The sequence below is a fragment of the Zootoca vivipara genome, chromosome 16 (assembly GCF_963506605.1).
Source record: "Zootoca vivipara chromosome 16, rZooViv1.1, whole genome shotgun sequence".
NCBI classification, from domain to species: Eukaryota; Metazoa; Chordata; class Lepidosauria; order Squamata; family Lacertidae; genus Zootoca; species Zootoca vivipara.
This window is the reverse complement of record NC_083291.1, coordinates 31,106,252-31,121,997: the sequence shown is the minus strand read 5'-3', so window position 1 is coordinate 31,121,997 and position 15,746 is coordinate 31,106,252. Positions and strand designations below refer to the sequence as shown.

The following is a 15,746-nucleotide window of genomic DNA, read 5'->3' as shown; positions in this document are numbered from 1 at the left end:
GTCCATAGTACTTGTTACATTACAAGTGAGATTAAAATCCTGCTAATGTTTTCATCTGCTTACAGTGGTCTCCTAACAAAATAAAAAAAAATCCTTCCAGCAGCACCTTAAAGACCAACGAAGTTTTTTATTTTGGTATGAGCTTTCGTGTGCATGCACACTTCTCCAGAATAAAAAATAAAAAACTTAGTTGGTCTTTAAGGTGCTGCTGCATGGGCATAGGCAGGGGGGGTAGGAGGGGGCAATTGCCCCCCCTAGAAGCAGGGCCGCTGGCCAGCCTGCCCCGCTGCCCGCCCGGTGCCGTCTCCCTTCTCCCTGGCTGGCTGTGGAGCGGGCGGAGGGAAAACCAGGCAACCGCTTTGCGTGGCTCTGGGGCTTTCCCTCCACCTGCCCCGGCGATTGCAGAGGGGGAGGAGGGGATCGGAGCAGCCCGATTTCGGGCTGATCCTGGCTCCCCCTCGCCCCTGCCGATCGCGGAGGGGGAGAAGGGAGTCGGAGCAGCCCGATTTCGGGCTGATCCTGGCTCCCCCTCGCCCCTGCCGATCACGGAGGGGGAGGAGGGGATCGGAGCAGCAGATAATGGGCACAAAACTACCACATCTGCACCAGATGCGTAGTAAAATGCTACTCTTTGCTGAGTCATTTGTATGTGCTTTTGTTCAGCTTGTGTCGGGTGATGACTTTTTTACAACCTCATTTCCCTGTATCATAATTTGATGAGCTTTCATTAAAGATTAGATAAAATCTTACTTTCTAAGAGGTTTGATAAAAAAAATCTTACGCACAAAATGATTTTAAAAATTTTATTTATCAGTTTTTTGACATTTTTGAAGTCACTGTAAGCAGATATACCAGTAAAATTGAACCCAAGCTTTAGAGTCACATATATACAACATTATATAGGGTTATCAAACACACAAGGAAGCTTTTTTTAGCTGCAGTAACAGTTTAGACGCCGCTAGGGTCTGCTGGCTGAGTTTTGAGGTCCCCAAAAGGGGCTTTTACCTTGCGCAGGTGTGACATTTGTATACCCTATGTTGCTAAGAACACTCCCCATTGTGGAATGCGGTGTTGTGTCCAAATTTGATATGAAATATATATAGAATTGTTAATACAATTTTATGAAATGGTAAAACGGCATACAAAAAATTTAAAATGGTTTGTGCATGACCTTTTTAAATATTTCAGTGGAATATACCTCATTTTAGTCATTAATAGGCATAGGTTCATCCATTTGTGCTACAGGAAATAATTTTTGAGGAAAAAAAAATGAAAAAGTCATCACCTTAGTCCAGACACTGGAAGGAAATTCCTTGTAGCCTGGAAGTCTCTGCGAAAGAGGGCAGGAGTACATGATCTCCACCTTCTGTCCGTCTAAGAAACACCAAGGAGATGTCTGCCCTGATTGTTATACAGTGGTACCTCGGTTTTCGGACGTCTCCATTGCCGAACGTTTCGGTTTTTCGAACACTGAAAACCCGGAAGTAAATGCTTCCATTTTCGAACGCGCCTCGGAAGTCGAACGGCTTCTGCTGCATGTATCTGTTGTTTTTCACAATTTTCTCTATTGAATTGGCAGCCTGCCCTTTGCGCCTCAGTTTTTGAACATTTCGGAAGTCGAATGGTCTTCCGGAATGGATTACGTTCGAAAACCGAGGTTCCACTGTATGTCTTTCCACTATAGCTCTCATGGCCTCCCCTGGGGGAACTATTCTTTGGTGAGAAGACCCCTAGGGCCTCCTAAGAGAAGTGCAGTTCTCTTGGACCGGGATCATATCCCACTCAGCAACCTAACAGAGTCTTTTTAAAATTGTGTTAAAGCGTGCAATGGTAGATGATGCCTTGGGCTGCCTGAAGAGGAACTTGAGTTCTGTGGACAATGCCTACTCCAAGGCCTTGCTGGCTTACGTCTTCACGTTGTCTGGGGACACAGAGATACGGCAGAACCTCCTGAAAGACTTGCACGAAGGGGCTGACAAAACAGGTAGGAGGGGTTCATTCAGAGCAAAGGAAGGCTGTGTTAACTGACCTAAACAAGGTTGTGCTCTTTCTCACCTTGGGCAGGATTTGATTTTGGTGGGGAACTAGCAGTGGGAGTGCAGTGCATGCAGAGAAGACAGGTGTGTGTACACACTCAGCCCTTGTTCCAGAGACGGCTGTTTTGCCACATCTGGAGTAGCAACTTTTTCTGCTTAGGATATTGGGGTAAATTCCCCAGTAGCTTCTATTATTTCTAAACAAGTTCCCCAGTAGCGTCTATTATTTCTAAACAAACATGTCAACTCAGGTGGTCCTTTGGTGACCCAGAATGAATTATCCACAATTACTGTGATGATGGAAGCATTTCAGAGTGCTTCATACGCTTCCAACTCTTCGTCTTGTTTTTCTGCAATGGCAGTCTTCTGAGACCTGCCACTATTATTCCCATTTTACAGATAGTAATATAAGCCATAACGTAGCCCTTTTCGGCCTCCTTACAAAGATATTGTTCTGCTGGCGTTTGGAACTAGACTCAAGGTGTGGTGTCCTGCCCAACATGACTCACTGCAGATAACAAGTCTGAATGACCTCTGGACCTAACTACATTTGATGCAACAACCTGGCTATCCCACCATAGCTGCCAAGTCTCCCATTTTTCGCGGGAAACCCCTGGATCCATTTCCCGCTGTTATCCCGAATAGAAAAAACCCCTGGAAATCCCCCCAGATTTCCTACCTGCCAGGGAGGCTCCATTTTGGGTGCCACTCTGCCCATGTCTGGGCACCGGAAATCGGGCAGAGTGGCACCAGAAGTTGCTTCTACGCATGTCCAGACATGCGTAGAAGCAACTTCCGGTGCCGCGCCACTGCTGATCCTGCATTTTTCAGCGGGAGACTTGGCAGCTAGCTATGAATCCCACTGCTTAGTTTTTTTTAAAGGACAGGAAGGTATAAGTCTTCTCTCCATAGCGGCAATCTCAGTAAAAATCACAACTGCATGCAGCTGTGGCAATTTGTGCCAGGAAAAACCTCCATTGGGGTCAACAGAAGCCTTTCCCCCAGTGTTGCTGTACTGTGTACAATACATGGAGAAGATTCAATATTTAGTGAGCTGGTGGCTGGAATGATTAGACTTTAAATCTCTGCTCCCATCCCTGGTGCCTGGAATGAATTATTATTACAGGAGTTGAAATAAGCCCACCTTCTTTTCTTTCCCATCTATAGATGGAATTGTATCCTTGTCAGATACAGAGACAACAGCCTACTATCTGCTGGCTCTCCTCAGCACACCAGAGGTGTCCACAGATGTCCTCAACCATGCCTCTGAAGTTGTGCCTTCTCTCACCAGCCTACAGCATCCTTATGGAGGCTTTTCATCTACACAGGTAGCGACAGCTGTTTCTCAGAGGAAGAAGTGTGGCAGGGTACCAAATTCTGGTATTTGGGCGTGCCGAATGCAGGGATGACTCCAGAACAAAAACTAGTTTGGGGCGGAGCAAAGAAATGGGAAGGATTAAAGGAGGAAAGATTTAATCAGTGCTGTCAACTTTCCCTTTTTATGCGGGAAATTCCCTTATTCCAGCGCCCTTTTTTTCATATCCGAAAGTTGACAGCACCATGTGTTGTTTAGTCGTTTAGTCGTGTCCGACTCTTCATGACCCCATGGACCATAGCACGCCAGGCACTCCTGTCTTCCACTGCCTCCCGCAGTTTGGTCAAACTCATGTTCGTAGCTTCGAGAACACTGTCCAACCATCTCATCCTCTGTCGTCCCCTTCTCCCCTTGTCTTTGTCTATGGAGGGATACTGGAGTGGCTTGCCAGTTCCTTCTCCAGGTGGATCACGTTTAGTCAAAACTCTCCACTATGACCTGTCCATCTTGGGTGGCCCTGCATGGCGTAGCTCATAGCTTCTCTGAGTTATTCAAACCCCTTCGCCACGACAAGGCATTGATCCATGAAGGGGGACAGCACCATAGGATTCCTTATTTGCAAATCCGAAGGTTGACAGCTATGGATTTAATCCACCTGAATATACTCTGCCAACAAGCTGGAGGAAGTATTTAAGGGGAGTGCCCACTGTCATCCCTGGGTATTCACCTTGAAATGCACATTCTAGCACAGGGCTGGTGTTGTAAGTGGAGTGAAAATTATTGGGCACTTGAAAGCCATCATTTGAGGCTTGCTGTGTTCAGTGGCTGCAGTGGTGTGGCAGGATGAGGGACAAAAGGAGTTATTGTTGATCAGATCTCAGTAAGTGTTAAAATTTGTCTCCTGGATCTCCACCCCTCCACCCAAGACGACTGTTTGCTTTCCCCAGGACACAGTGGTTGGCCTGCAGGCTTTATCCAGCTATGCAGCCTTGACCTATCGTGAGGCAGAAGATGTGAAGGTGCTGGTGAAATCCAGTGGGGGTTTCCAGCATGAATTCCATGTGGGCAAGAAGAACCGGCTGGTGTTGCAACAGGCCCCTCTCGCAGAGGTTCCTGGTCAATACAAGCTGGAGGTGTCTGGGAACGGCTGTGCCTATGTGCAGGTAAGCCATGGAAGTCACAGGGGCACAAACACCTTTGATCCACGGGGAGCAGGATAGAAGCAACAGACTGAGACACTTTTCAGATTGTCACAGAGGAGGGAGAGGCTGTGTGTGTGTGTGTGTGATCCTGAGCAGTCCTGAGAAAATGAAAAGAGCATTCGTGTTCATTGTGCTCCACAGCAGGCTGGGTAATATCCAATGAAACATACTGACTGTAGCAAGTTTGAAGGGAAAGGCAGTTCCTTAGTACAGATTTAGCAGGTGGGGGTTCTTGCCATGGGATGTTAATAATGTCAGTAACAGAAAGAATTAGATAAATAAATGGGAGCATAAATTGGTCAACAGTTAATAGCTAGGATAGGACAGAGTTCCTGGTGAAAACGACGTGATGGAACACTCATTGAGTGGCCCGTATTGTATATCATCATCACCAGCATCATCCGATTTTATTGGTCAGCCAAATAGGGGTTATAGCCCAAAACAAACAAACAAACAAACAAACAAACAAAAAACAGAGAGGTCTTAAAAACATATTACAGTGGTACCTTGGTTCTCAAACTTAATCTGTTCTGGAAGTCCGTTCCAAAACCAAAGCGTTGCAAAACCAAGGCGTACTTTCCCATAGAAAGTAATGCAAGACGGATTAATCTGTTCCAGACTTTTAAAAACAACCTCTAAAACAGCAATGTAACATGAATTTTACTCTCTAACGAGACAAGTGTTCCATAAAATGAAAGCCATAATCCATGTACTGTACTATAAAATAAAGAAATACAGTATTGTAGATGATAAAAATTTAAATTCTTTTCTTTTCTTACCTGCACTGATGATAGTCATTGTTTGGTTGGGGGGCTTGTATCCATTTCTGCAGCCAGTCACACAATCAAATCAATCCGTAGCTGAACTGGGTTCCACACAGTCACAAAAGCAAATTAACTGAAAAAGCCTCAAAAGCAAAAACACAAAATAAATAGCAAAAGCAAAAGCGCCAAACTTAATGCGTTCCGGAAGTCTGTTTGACTTCCGAAATGTTTGAAAACCAAGGCGCAGCTTCTGATTGGTGCAGGCACCCCAGAAAGACTAGCCGACCATCGCATCAGCTTCTGAAAAATGTTCAAAAACTTCTGGTTTTCGGGATTTGGGAACCAAGGTGTTTGGGTACCAAGGTACCAAGGTACCACTGTATAGCGCACAAGATGAAAACATTAGAATACACATCACAGAAGAAGATGCCAGAAATCAGCCCAGAATACAGCAATTTTCTTCTCCTGTGTAGACTACTCTTCGATACCACAAGGAGCCTCCACCGCCGGAAGCTTTTGCTCTGAGTGTAGAGACATCACCAGAGGAATGCAACCAGACCACCAGGAAATATTTTGATGTTCATGTACAAGTAAGGTACTGTACTTCTGCTAAGCTGCCTCTGGAGGGGCTCCAAAAATCACAACTCTGGTGAAGTTCTGCCTATTTGCAACGTATTTGAAAAATAAAACAAATCTGCCTCCTGTGTCATCCCATGCCAGAGTTCCCTTGGAGCGAGGTTCAGAAGCATGAGCTCTGTCTAGCTAATAGGGCTGCCCACTTGTTAAAATCCCTTTTGCTCGCAATGGAATGGAGACTTATAAGGGAAAGGGGGTGGGGGGAAAAGACTAGCAAAGGCTTTTGCAAGTCTTCTTGCTCTTCGCTTTTAAGCTTGAGAATTTGGAAGGGAAGAGGGGGGAGACTTGTGAAGAACAGGAATGGAAGCGGTAGTATGCATGCCTGAGGCCATATATCTTCTGAGGTCTGTTCCTTCAATTCAGGCCCCCTGAATTGAAGCAAGGGGAAGGCTCTGGAGTGATGGGCCCCTGCTTGCCAGCCACAGCCACCCAGATTGAGAAGAGCACTCAGCTCTGATGGCTGTAGCCACCATTTTGTCTCAGCAGCAAGTTAGGTAGTGAGTCTTATCAGCAATCACCTCAGAGTGGCCCTGCCTAGAGCGAGACAATTGATTAAACCCATCCTCCAGGCTGCTCACTTGTGAGGCATTGGGGAAGGAAGTTCACTACAGTGAACTTGGTTGTTGAACCTAATCCCTTCTGGGAGTCCGTTTGACTCCTGGAACCATTTGAAAACCAAGGTACGGCTTCCGATTGGCTGCAGGAGCTTCCTGCACTCAATTGGAAGCCACGGAAGCCATGTTCAGCTTCCAAACAGCATTCGAAAACCCGGACACTTCCTTCCGGGTTTTCAGTGTTCAGGAACCAAAACATACGAGTACCGAGGCGTTTGAGAACCAATGTACAACTGTAAAGGTAAAGGGATCCCTGACCCTTAGGTCCAGTTGTGACCGACTCTGGGGTTGCGGCGCTCATCTCACTTTATTGGCTGAGGGAGCCGGCATACAGCTTCCATGTGGCCAGCATGACTAAGCCGCTTCTGGTGAACCAGAGCAGCACATGGAAACGCCGTTTACCTTCCCGCTGTAGCGGTTCCTATTTATCCACTTGCACTTTGAGGTGCTTTCGAACTGCTAGGTTGGCAGGAGCTGGGTCTGAGCAATGGGAGCTCACCCTGTCACGGAGATTCGAACCGCCGACCTTCTGATCGGCAAGCCCTAGGCTCTGTGGTTTAACCCACAGCACCACCTGCGCTGTAGTACAACTGTACTGGACCCCAAATCTCCCAGATGATTTTTCAGCTGCCTCTCTTATGGAAACTCCTTTTCCTTTTCCCCGTTAGCTACACAGGGGAGCGCAATGAAACCAACATGGTCCTGATAGAGGTGAATATGCTGTCTGGGTATATCCCTGTGAAGAAGTCTGTGAAGCAGGTAAGACCATTTGGCTTGGTTTCTCCCCGCTCTTTCAGTAATCCTTTCGTTTTAGTTGTTTCGTCCCGCCACACTGCTGTGCAGAGCAGTTCGAAACAGCTTCTATAAGACAAATGCAAAATTAAGATCCACAAGCAACAGCAAGAACTGAAGAATGAAATTAAGATGTCCAAAAAACAGCTTAAGCTGTTCGCAGAGCATTTCAGGAGGGATCTTGGCTCCTGCGGGTCCATTTTCAGGAAGAGACACAAGCTCCAGGTTGCTTCAGCCATTCATCCATCTCTCTTCATCCCTCCTCCCTTGCCCAGCTCCCAGGGTCTAATTCTCAGACTCCATCCCCACTTGCCCAGCCTCCTCCTCCTGCACCAGCTGATCTCCAGTTGTCAGGCACATCCTTCTCCCCTGGTCCTTCCACATATTTCGTTCTCTTCTCTGCTCTCCTTTCTGAATCAGGCAATGAGGTGGACTGTCTCTGTGTATAGTTTTTTACAGGGCCGGCTCTACGGTCAGGGTGGGTGGCGCAGGCCCGCCCTGCCCGCCGCTCCGCTGTGCAGCAAGCCCGCCCGGTGCGCAGGAAAATGGGGCGGCGGGGGGCGGCGGAGGGATCCGTCGCACCATGGCGCCAGGGCACCAAAGGTGCTTAAGACGGCCCTGGTTTTTTATTAGGTTTTGTATTTTACAATTTAAAATTAAACAACCAGGTCCATCTTAAGCACATCCAGCGGCGTGGCGCAAAGGTCCCTCCGGCGCCCCCTCCCTTTCCCAAAATTTAGCCTGGGGCGGAGGGCGCCGTTGGGGCTGCCTGACTACAGCCCGCTGCCGGTGCTCTCGCTGCTGACCAGCGGCCCGAGGAGCAGGAGGCATATACTTTAAAATACAGTATATGGGAAGCACCTCCAAAGAAAGCTTGCCGTTACAAGGGGAGGAAAAAAGTGTGGGCCCACAGGGCTTCCCGCTCAAGCCTACAGGTTTCTGTTTTGGCAGAACTGTAGCGCCGCCGACGTGTGCACGCCCCTTCCCTGCTCGCCTCCTTACCGAGCTCTGTGAGGGTGCACGCGGCTGCAGCTGCTGCTACTAAGTGCCCAATTCCCGGCGCGCCAATGCTGGAGCACCCCTTGAGAGGCTGGCGCCCCGGCGCAATGAGCCACTAGTGACTAGCCCCTATGGGAAGGACGCCTCTGTAAACAACCTTAAAATGTCAATGACTTCCCTCCTTCTCTTTCCATGGTTCAATTTGCATACAGTCATACCTCATGTGACGTACGCTTCGGGTTGCGTACATTTCGGGTTACGTACGCGGCGGACCTGGAAGCGTTTACTTCCGGGTTTGCCGCGTGCGGATACGCAGAAGTGTTCTGCGCAGTTCACGCATGCGCAGAAGCGTGCTTTTTGCACTGTTCGGGTTACGTACTTTTTAGGTTACGAACTGCAACCCGGAACGGATCAGGTACATAACCCGAGGTACCACTGTATCATAAATCCCTGCATATTTTACATAAACTAAACCATTCGGTATTCCATCAATATATCCATCAAAACTTATTTACACTGTTGGATTCATCTTAATGCTGCCAACGTTTTCACAGGTCCCCCCCTTATATTCAGCAAACATTTTCCAGTCTTCTTTAAACGTATGTTCTTCTTGTTCCCTTATTCTATATGTTAAGTCCGCAAGCTGTGCATATTCCATCAGTTTAAGTTGCCATTCTTCTTTAGATGGAAACTTGCTCGTTTTCCATTTTGGGGCTAACAAAACACAGGCCGCAGTAACGGCATACATAAATAACCTTTTTTTTGACACCTGGGAATTTCCATCCCCAGCAAAAAGGACTCTGCTTTTTTTATAAGTACTTTTAAACTCCCCCCCCCAGTTCATTATAAATTATTTCCCAATACTCTTTTACAGGTCCACCACATATGTCTGGATGTGGAGAGGGCACATAGCTGCCAAGTATCCCGTATCCACCAGGAAAACCCCTTTTTTCTTACTGTTTCCCGGCGGTATCACGTTTGGCGATAAATCCCGGCATTCTCCCTTATATTCGCTTCTTCCCGGCGGCCATTTTTCTGGTGCCGCTTTGCCCTTCTATGGGCACCAGAAAATGGCGACGCCGGTGCCGGAAGTCGCTTCCGCGCATGACCGGAAGTTGTGTGACGCGACTTCCGGTGGCGCTTCGCCCTTCTATGGGCATCAGAAAATGGCGGCGCTGGCGCCAGAAGTCGCTTTTACGTGTTTCCGGTCATGCGCGGAAGCGACTTCCGGCGCTGGCGCCGCCATTTTCTGATGCCCATAGAAGGGCGAAGCGCCACCGGAAGTCGCGTCACGCAACTTCCGGTCATGCGCGCGCTGCCGATCCCGGATCTTTACGACCCGGACTTGGCAGCTATGAGAGGGCAGTGTGTTTGTACCACACTGTTTGCTTTTGCTTGCTTGCTTGACGTGTGTGTTTGTGTGCATCTGTTTTAGGTAAAACTGTATTACTATCCTCTCTTAACAAATCACATTCTTTCCTGATGTGCTGCTGCTGCACTACATGATATATAACATGGAATTTATGTACTAGTAACACCTATCTGATCAGCGCAATACTTCTTTGCTGGTCTTTGCAAGTCTTGTTGCAAATGAATGGAAGGGCATTGGCCTTGAACCCAGGCCCAAGAAGGCGAGTGTTTGGCCTTGTCCTTCTGAAGTTGGGATGGCGGAAGAAATGCCCAAAGCACAGATTTCCCACAGTATTCTGTGGCCCACTCCTCTACCCAAGTAGCCAATCCTGACAAAGATGTGGACAGAATTAAGGTGTCTGGTGACAATCTGCTGCTACGTGTCCACGCAATTTAAAGTGGCACTGAGCCCCTATTTTTCTAGGTGTGGGAAGTTCCACATTTCAAACAGTGCCCCGTTCCTGTATGAAGCATGTTATAAAGTGTCCCATTTACTTGACATGAGTCAACAGTGTGATGCAGCAGCTAAAAAAGCCAATGCAATTCTGGGCTGCATCAATAGGAGTATAGCATCTAGATCAAGGGAAGTAATAGTACCACTGTATTCTGCGCTGGTCCGACCTCACCTGGAGTACTGTGTCCAGTTCAGGGCACCACAGTTCAAGAAGGATACTGACAAGTTGCAACGTGTCCAGAGGAGGGCAACCAAAATGGTCAAAGGCCTGGAAACGATGCCTTATGAGGAACCGCTTAGGGAGCTGGGCATGTTTAGCCTGGAGAAGAGAAGGTTAAGGGGTGATATGATAGCCCTGTTCAAATATATTAAAGGATGCCATATAGAGGAGGGAGAAAGGTTGTTTTCTGCTGCTCCAGAGAAGCAGACATGGAGCAATGGATTCAAACTACAAGAAAGAAGATTCCACCTAAACATTAGGAAGAACTTCCTGACAGTAAGAGCTGTTCGGCAGTGGAATTTGCTGCCAAGGAGTGTGGTGGAGTCTCCTTCTTTGGAGGTCTTTAAGCGGAGGCTTGACAGCCATCTGTCAGGAATGCTTTGATGGTGTTTCCTGCTTGGCAGGGGGTTGGACTGGATGGCCCTTGTGGTCTCTTCCAACTCTATGATTCTACGATTCTACTCATATTTATCCTTCTTTTCTCTTTTGTATTTCTCTTTTGTATTTCTCTTTTGTATTTCATACAGTGGTACCTCGGTTTATGAACACAATTGGTTCCGGAAGTCTGTTCATAAACTGAAGCGTTCATAAACTGAAGCGAACTTTCCCATTGAAAGTAATGGAAAGTGGATTAATCCGTTCCAGACGGGTCCGCGGAGTACTTAAACTGAAGCGTTCATAAACTGAAACATGGGTGTAATTGGTTCCGGAAGTCTGTTCATAAACTGAAGCGTTCATAAACTGAAGCGAACTTTCCCATTAAAAGTAATGGAAAGTGAATTAATCCGTTCCAGATGGGTCCGCGGCGTTCATAAACCGAAAATTCATAAACCGAGGTGTTCATAAACCGAGGTTCCACTGTATCGTATTCTGCAGGGAGGTGTCTCAGAATGCTGAACCCTCTAGTCCAGGCACCCCCAAACTTCGGCCCTCCAGATGTTTTGGACTACAATCCCCATCATCCCTGACCACTGGTCCTGATAGCTAGGGATCATGGGAGTTGTAGGCCAAAACATCTGGAGGGCCACAGTGTGGGGATGCCTGCTCTAGTCATTTTCTGTGGGGATCTATAAAACTGTTGTCCTTGCTTTGTATGAGCCCACATTTTATGGGATGGCAGCCCATCAGTGGTGGCCTAGGGCTGCTGGCTTGATTTGTTCATTCACAGTGCCCATTTCTTCCATATTCTGACAGCTCCTAATGAAGCCCCTCGTCAAAAAGGTGGAATTTGAGCCTGACAAGATCCACATCTACCTGGATCAGGTGAGGCCTATTCAGGGGCGTACCCAGGATCAAAACTAGGGGGGGGCAAACCATGGTCATTCAAGGGCGGGGCCAAGGCATGGTAGGGGAGGGGCCACAAAGTGGGAATGTGGGCGGGGCTACGGAGCCCAGGTGAAACTGACTGCAGGAAGAAGTTTCATCCTGGGCACCGCCCTGGGGGAGAGTGTGCGTGTGCGGCCAGGGGCGTCGCAATCGGGGGCGGGGGGCCCGGGCTCCACTTTGTGGGGGGCAGCGTGACACCCCCTCACCACCTCCACTGATGGCTGCCCTGCCTGAGTAGGAGGAGTAGGGAGGGAGAGAGGGAGGGCTGGCTGAGCAACCGAGAAACTGCGCGCTCGAGTTGCCTCCGCTTCCCACAGACCCGGCGGGGGCGCGAGCTGAGGTCCGCCCTCCTTTCCCTCTGTCCCTCTCCAAGGGTAAGGCCTGGCTCTGCGGCTTAGAGCCCCTCCACCTTCTCCGCCTCCTGCTGTGAAGCCCCCTCCCCTTTCCGCGGCTTCTGCTGCCGCTGCAGCCCAAACAGAAGTGGTGGTGGCATCTGCTGCGCACTCCGAGGGCGCGCCAACCCGGGAGCTGCTAAGGCGCCGCGCCACCGTGGGCTATGGTTGCAGCCGCCCGGAGCGGCCCATGTGCAGCCCTCGGAGTCAGGGCCAGCGGGGTTGGGCACACCGTTGGTCCGCGGCCGGCAGGAGCAGTAAGTGGCGGCGCTGCCGGGGCTGGGCTGGTTAGGGACGTGGCTCCCGCGCTGCCCTGACGCTGGAGCTCGAGGAGGGGGAGGGAGAAACGGAGAGGAGGAAACCGCTTCACTGTCTCCATTGCTCCTCCTTTCCCTTCGCGCGGGTCCCTTCCTCCCAGCGGCATCGCTAGCCTTTATGTGCGTGGCGGACACCCCGCCCCCGGTGGGGTGCCTTCTGATTTGCCGCCCCGGGCAGCCAGAAAGCTAGTGACGCCGCTGTGCCTTGCTGAGCCGCTTCAGGCTCTTCTTGCGGGACCCCAAAGCATCTCCAGCTCAGCTGCAGCCACCGTGAAGCAGGACGATTTATTTTTATTTTTTTGCTTCTGGTGGGGCAGCTGCCCCCCCTGCCCCATGCTGGGTACGCCCATGGGCCTATTCTGATCTCTATCAGATTGACAAAGATCAGGAGTATGTAGAAGAGGTTCTGGGGTAATGCTCCACCTTTGAGTCAGGCAAGGAGGGCATGGAAGTAAAGTCCAAAGCAAAGCCTTCCCTAGATGGGAGACCTTTCCTTACTCCCTCTTTTTCCTTAAGCCAGAAGAAGTGTCCTGGGGAACTCAAGAGCTTGCCTATCAGAGGGCTCATCCACAGTTCTGCTTGCACCGTGCCTAGAAACTACAGTTCTGAGCAGTTTTCTGCTAATAATAATAATAATAATAATAATAATAATAATAATTTATTTATTTATATCCCACCCATCTGGCTGGGTTTCCCCAGCAACTCTTGGCGGCTCCCAACAGAATATTAAAAACACGATAAAACATCAAACATTAAAAATGTCCCTAAACAGGGCTGCCTTCAGGTGTCTTCTAAAAGTCAGATACCTGTAGTTGTTTATTTCCTTGGCATCTGATGGGAGGGTGTTCCACAGGGCAGGTGCCACTACTGAGAAGGCTCTGTGCCTGGTTTCCTGTAACCTCACGTCTTGCAGGGAGGGAACCGCCAGAAGGCCCTCAGAGCTTCAGAGCTGGACCTCAGTGTCCGGGATGAATGGTGGGGGTGGAGACGTGGATTCGTTCTAGGCTTGGATTCAAGCAGCTTTGTGCTTGCCCTGCAGTTTTCCCCTGGAAAACCTGTTTTTTGCCGCTAAGTCGGAACGAACATCAAGCACCATGGAAAACCCAATTGCTGTTTGGTCTGATTCAGCGGTAAACCCCAGATGTCTTTGGGGGCAAAAGCAGTGGGGCAAATGGAGGTGTGGACGAGCCCACACTGTAGTTGATCCTAATTAGATTTGTTTGCCACCACCCCACCCCTTCTGATGGATGGACACACTTCTGGCCATTTTTATTTCCTACCCCTCTTTCCTATCTTCAGCTGGATAGCGAAGTTCAAAACTACAGCGTGTCTGTGGAACAAGAAACAGAAGTGATGGATCTAAAGCCAGCAATAGTAAAAGTGTATGATTATTACCATCCAGGTAAGCACCTCATAGATCACCACAATCCTGCCTGTCTCCCAATCTCCTTCTCCCTAAGCATATGCGCTCTAAAGAACTCTGCCGGGGACATTCAGTAACCCTTCATTGCTATCCTTCTATGTCTGTTTTCATACCAAGCGTCTGCATGTGTGAAGTCATGCTAGTTGGACTTCCCCACACTTACCTTTGGTGGTGGGGGTTCTGCCAGGGCGACTGCCCTGGGTGCATTGGGGTGGGGGAGCGCTACTCATGCTGCCAACCCTGAGCCATCCCTGCACTGCATTGTGATGCTGTGATCTGAACAGATCCCAGCCTCGCAATGCGGCTTGGGGAGGGCAGCATGAGAAGGCTTTCAGCAGCCGTACACCCTTCGATCCCAGCTGTCAGGCATGGAGAGCCCTCCCCTCCCTTTGATAACTTCACAGATCAGAATTAATGAGCAGTTGATAGATTTATAGTCCTTTTATTACAGCGTCATGTTGCCAGTACAAATACTGTACACAGCTCTTTGCAAGGAGAACGGTTGCCTATTCTAATCATCCTTCCAGCTTCCGCAGGAAGTCCCTCTGACTCCTTTGTTCTTTGATACTGTAAGGGGGAGGGATTATAGAGAACCCTCCCCCCTCATCAGAAGCAGCTCGTCTCCAAGCAGTCATGAGAGCGAGGGGTCTGAAGGGGTGAGTCAGGAAACGGAGAGGGAGTGCCAGGGCTCTGGCAACATCAAAGAGCCCCTGCTCCATAGGCAGGAAGAGAGGGAGGCGGAAAGAGTGGACAGGAATAGGTCAGACAGAAGACCCGTCCCACCGACGCCGGAATTGAGAAGGAGGAGGAAAGGGAGGCGCTTCTCAGTTCCGAGGCTTTTATGCTGATCCCGAACGTGGAAGGGGGTAGTGCAGGAATCTGACTCGAGCGGGTAGACATGAAATGAGCAATCCGTTACACTGTAAATAATGTGCACCAATAAAAACGTCTGAAAGACAAGCATGTGGACGGCCGTTACTCAAGAGTAGTCACAACAAACCCTGACAGATACGTTCAGACCTCCAAGTCTTAAGTGGGGAAGGAGGGGTCCTCCATGCTCTCAAGAGATGTCTCAGCTAGCTGCTCCCTCCCTTATGGTTCTGTTGTCATTATCTCGTAACTGGGTAACTCCCCCCCTAAGCTTTTCAGCTTCTGTCTCTTTCTCTGAACACGCTGTGGGCAAGAGGGGGCGATTCTTCCCCCTCCAGCTCTCCATTAGAGAGAAGCTGGTCTGCCATGGAATGCATTCCCCAGTCCTCATCTTCAGACCATTCCCTGACACCAGCCCCTTGAGGGCGAGGCTGGGATCGAAGGGCGCACCACGTCCTTCTCACACCGCCCTCCCCAAGTGGGATTCTGCAACAGGGATGAGGAACCTGTGGACATAGAATAATAGAATTCTAAAGTTGGAAGGGACCCCAACTGTCACCTAACCCAACCGCCTGCAATGCAGGAATCTCTTGGCCAACGTGAGGCTCAAAGCCATGACCCTGGGATTAGGAGTCTCATGCTCTACTGACTGAGCTATCCTTCAGGTCCTCCAGATGTCACGGGACTCCAACTCCCTTGTGCTCTAGCCAGCATGGCCAATTGCCAGGGAGGATGGGAGTTGTAGTTTGGAAACTTTTGGAGGACCCTGAGTTTCCTGCTGATGGGGGTTGGAGAGAGGTTTGTTTTGGGGCTCAATCTCTGTCTCATAAATTGTTCTCTCTCATACACAGAAGACAGTGCGGATGCTGAATATAACGCTCCCTGCAGCACAGGTAAGGATGGAACGAGGCTTGGGCACATTTCAGAAAGGAGAATCAGAGCAGCTCAAAACAGCCACTGATGAGCCTTAGGTGGA

General features: G+C 49.3%; 1 protein-coding gene across 1 annotated transcript in view; it reads left to right on the top strand.

The window, feature by feature from the left end:
• Positions 1-15,746, top strand: part of LOC118097939 (alpha-2-macroglobulin-like protein 1) — a 61,574-nt gene that overhangs the window by 45,241 nt on the left and 587 nt on the right. Inside the window, exons 29-36 of the mRNA XM_060268973.1 lie at positions 1,822-1,984; positions 3,204-3,364; positions 4,299-4,514; positions 5,791-5,912; positions 7,236-7,326; positions 11,637-11,705; positions 13,777-13,879; positions 15,622-15,663. Of these exons, the coding sequence (XP_060124956.1) occupies positions 1,822-1,984; positions 3,204-3,364; positions 4,299-4,514; positions 5,791-5,912; positions 7,236-7,326; positions 11,637-11,705; positions 13,777-13,879; positions 15,622-15,663 (967 nt within the window). The remainder of the gene's footprint in view (positions 1-1,821; positions 1,985-3,203; positions 3,365-4,298; positions 4,515-5,790; positions 5,913-7,235; positions 7,327-11,636; positions 11,706-13,776; positions 13,880-15,621; positions 15,664-15,746) is intronic.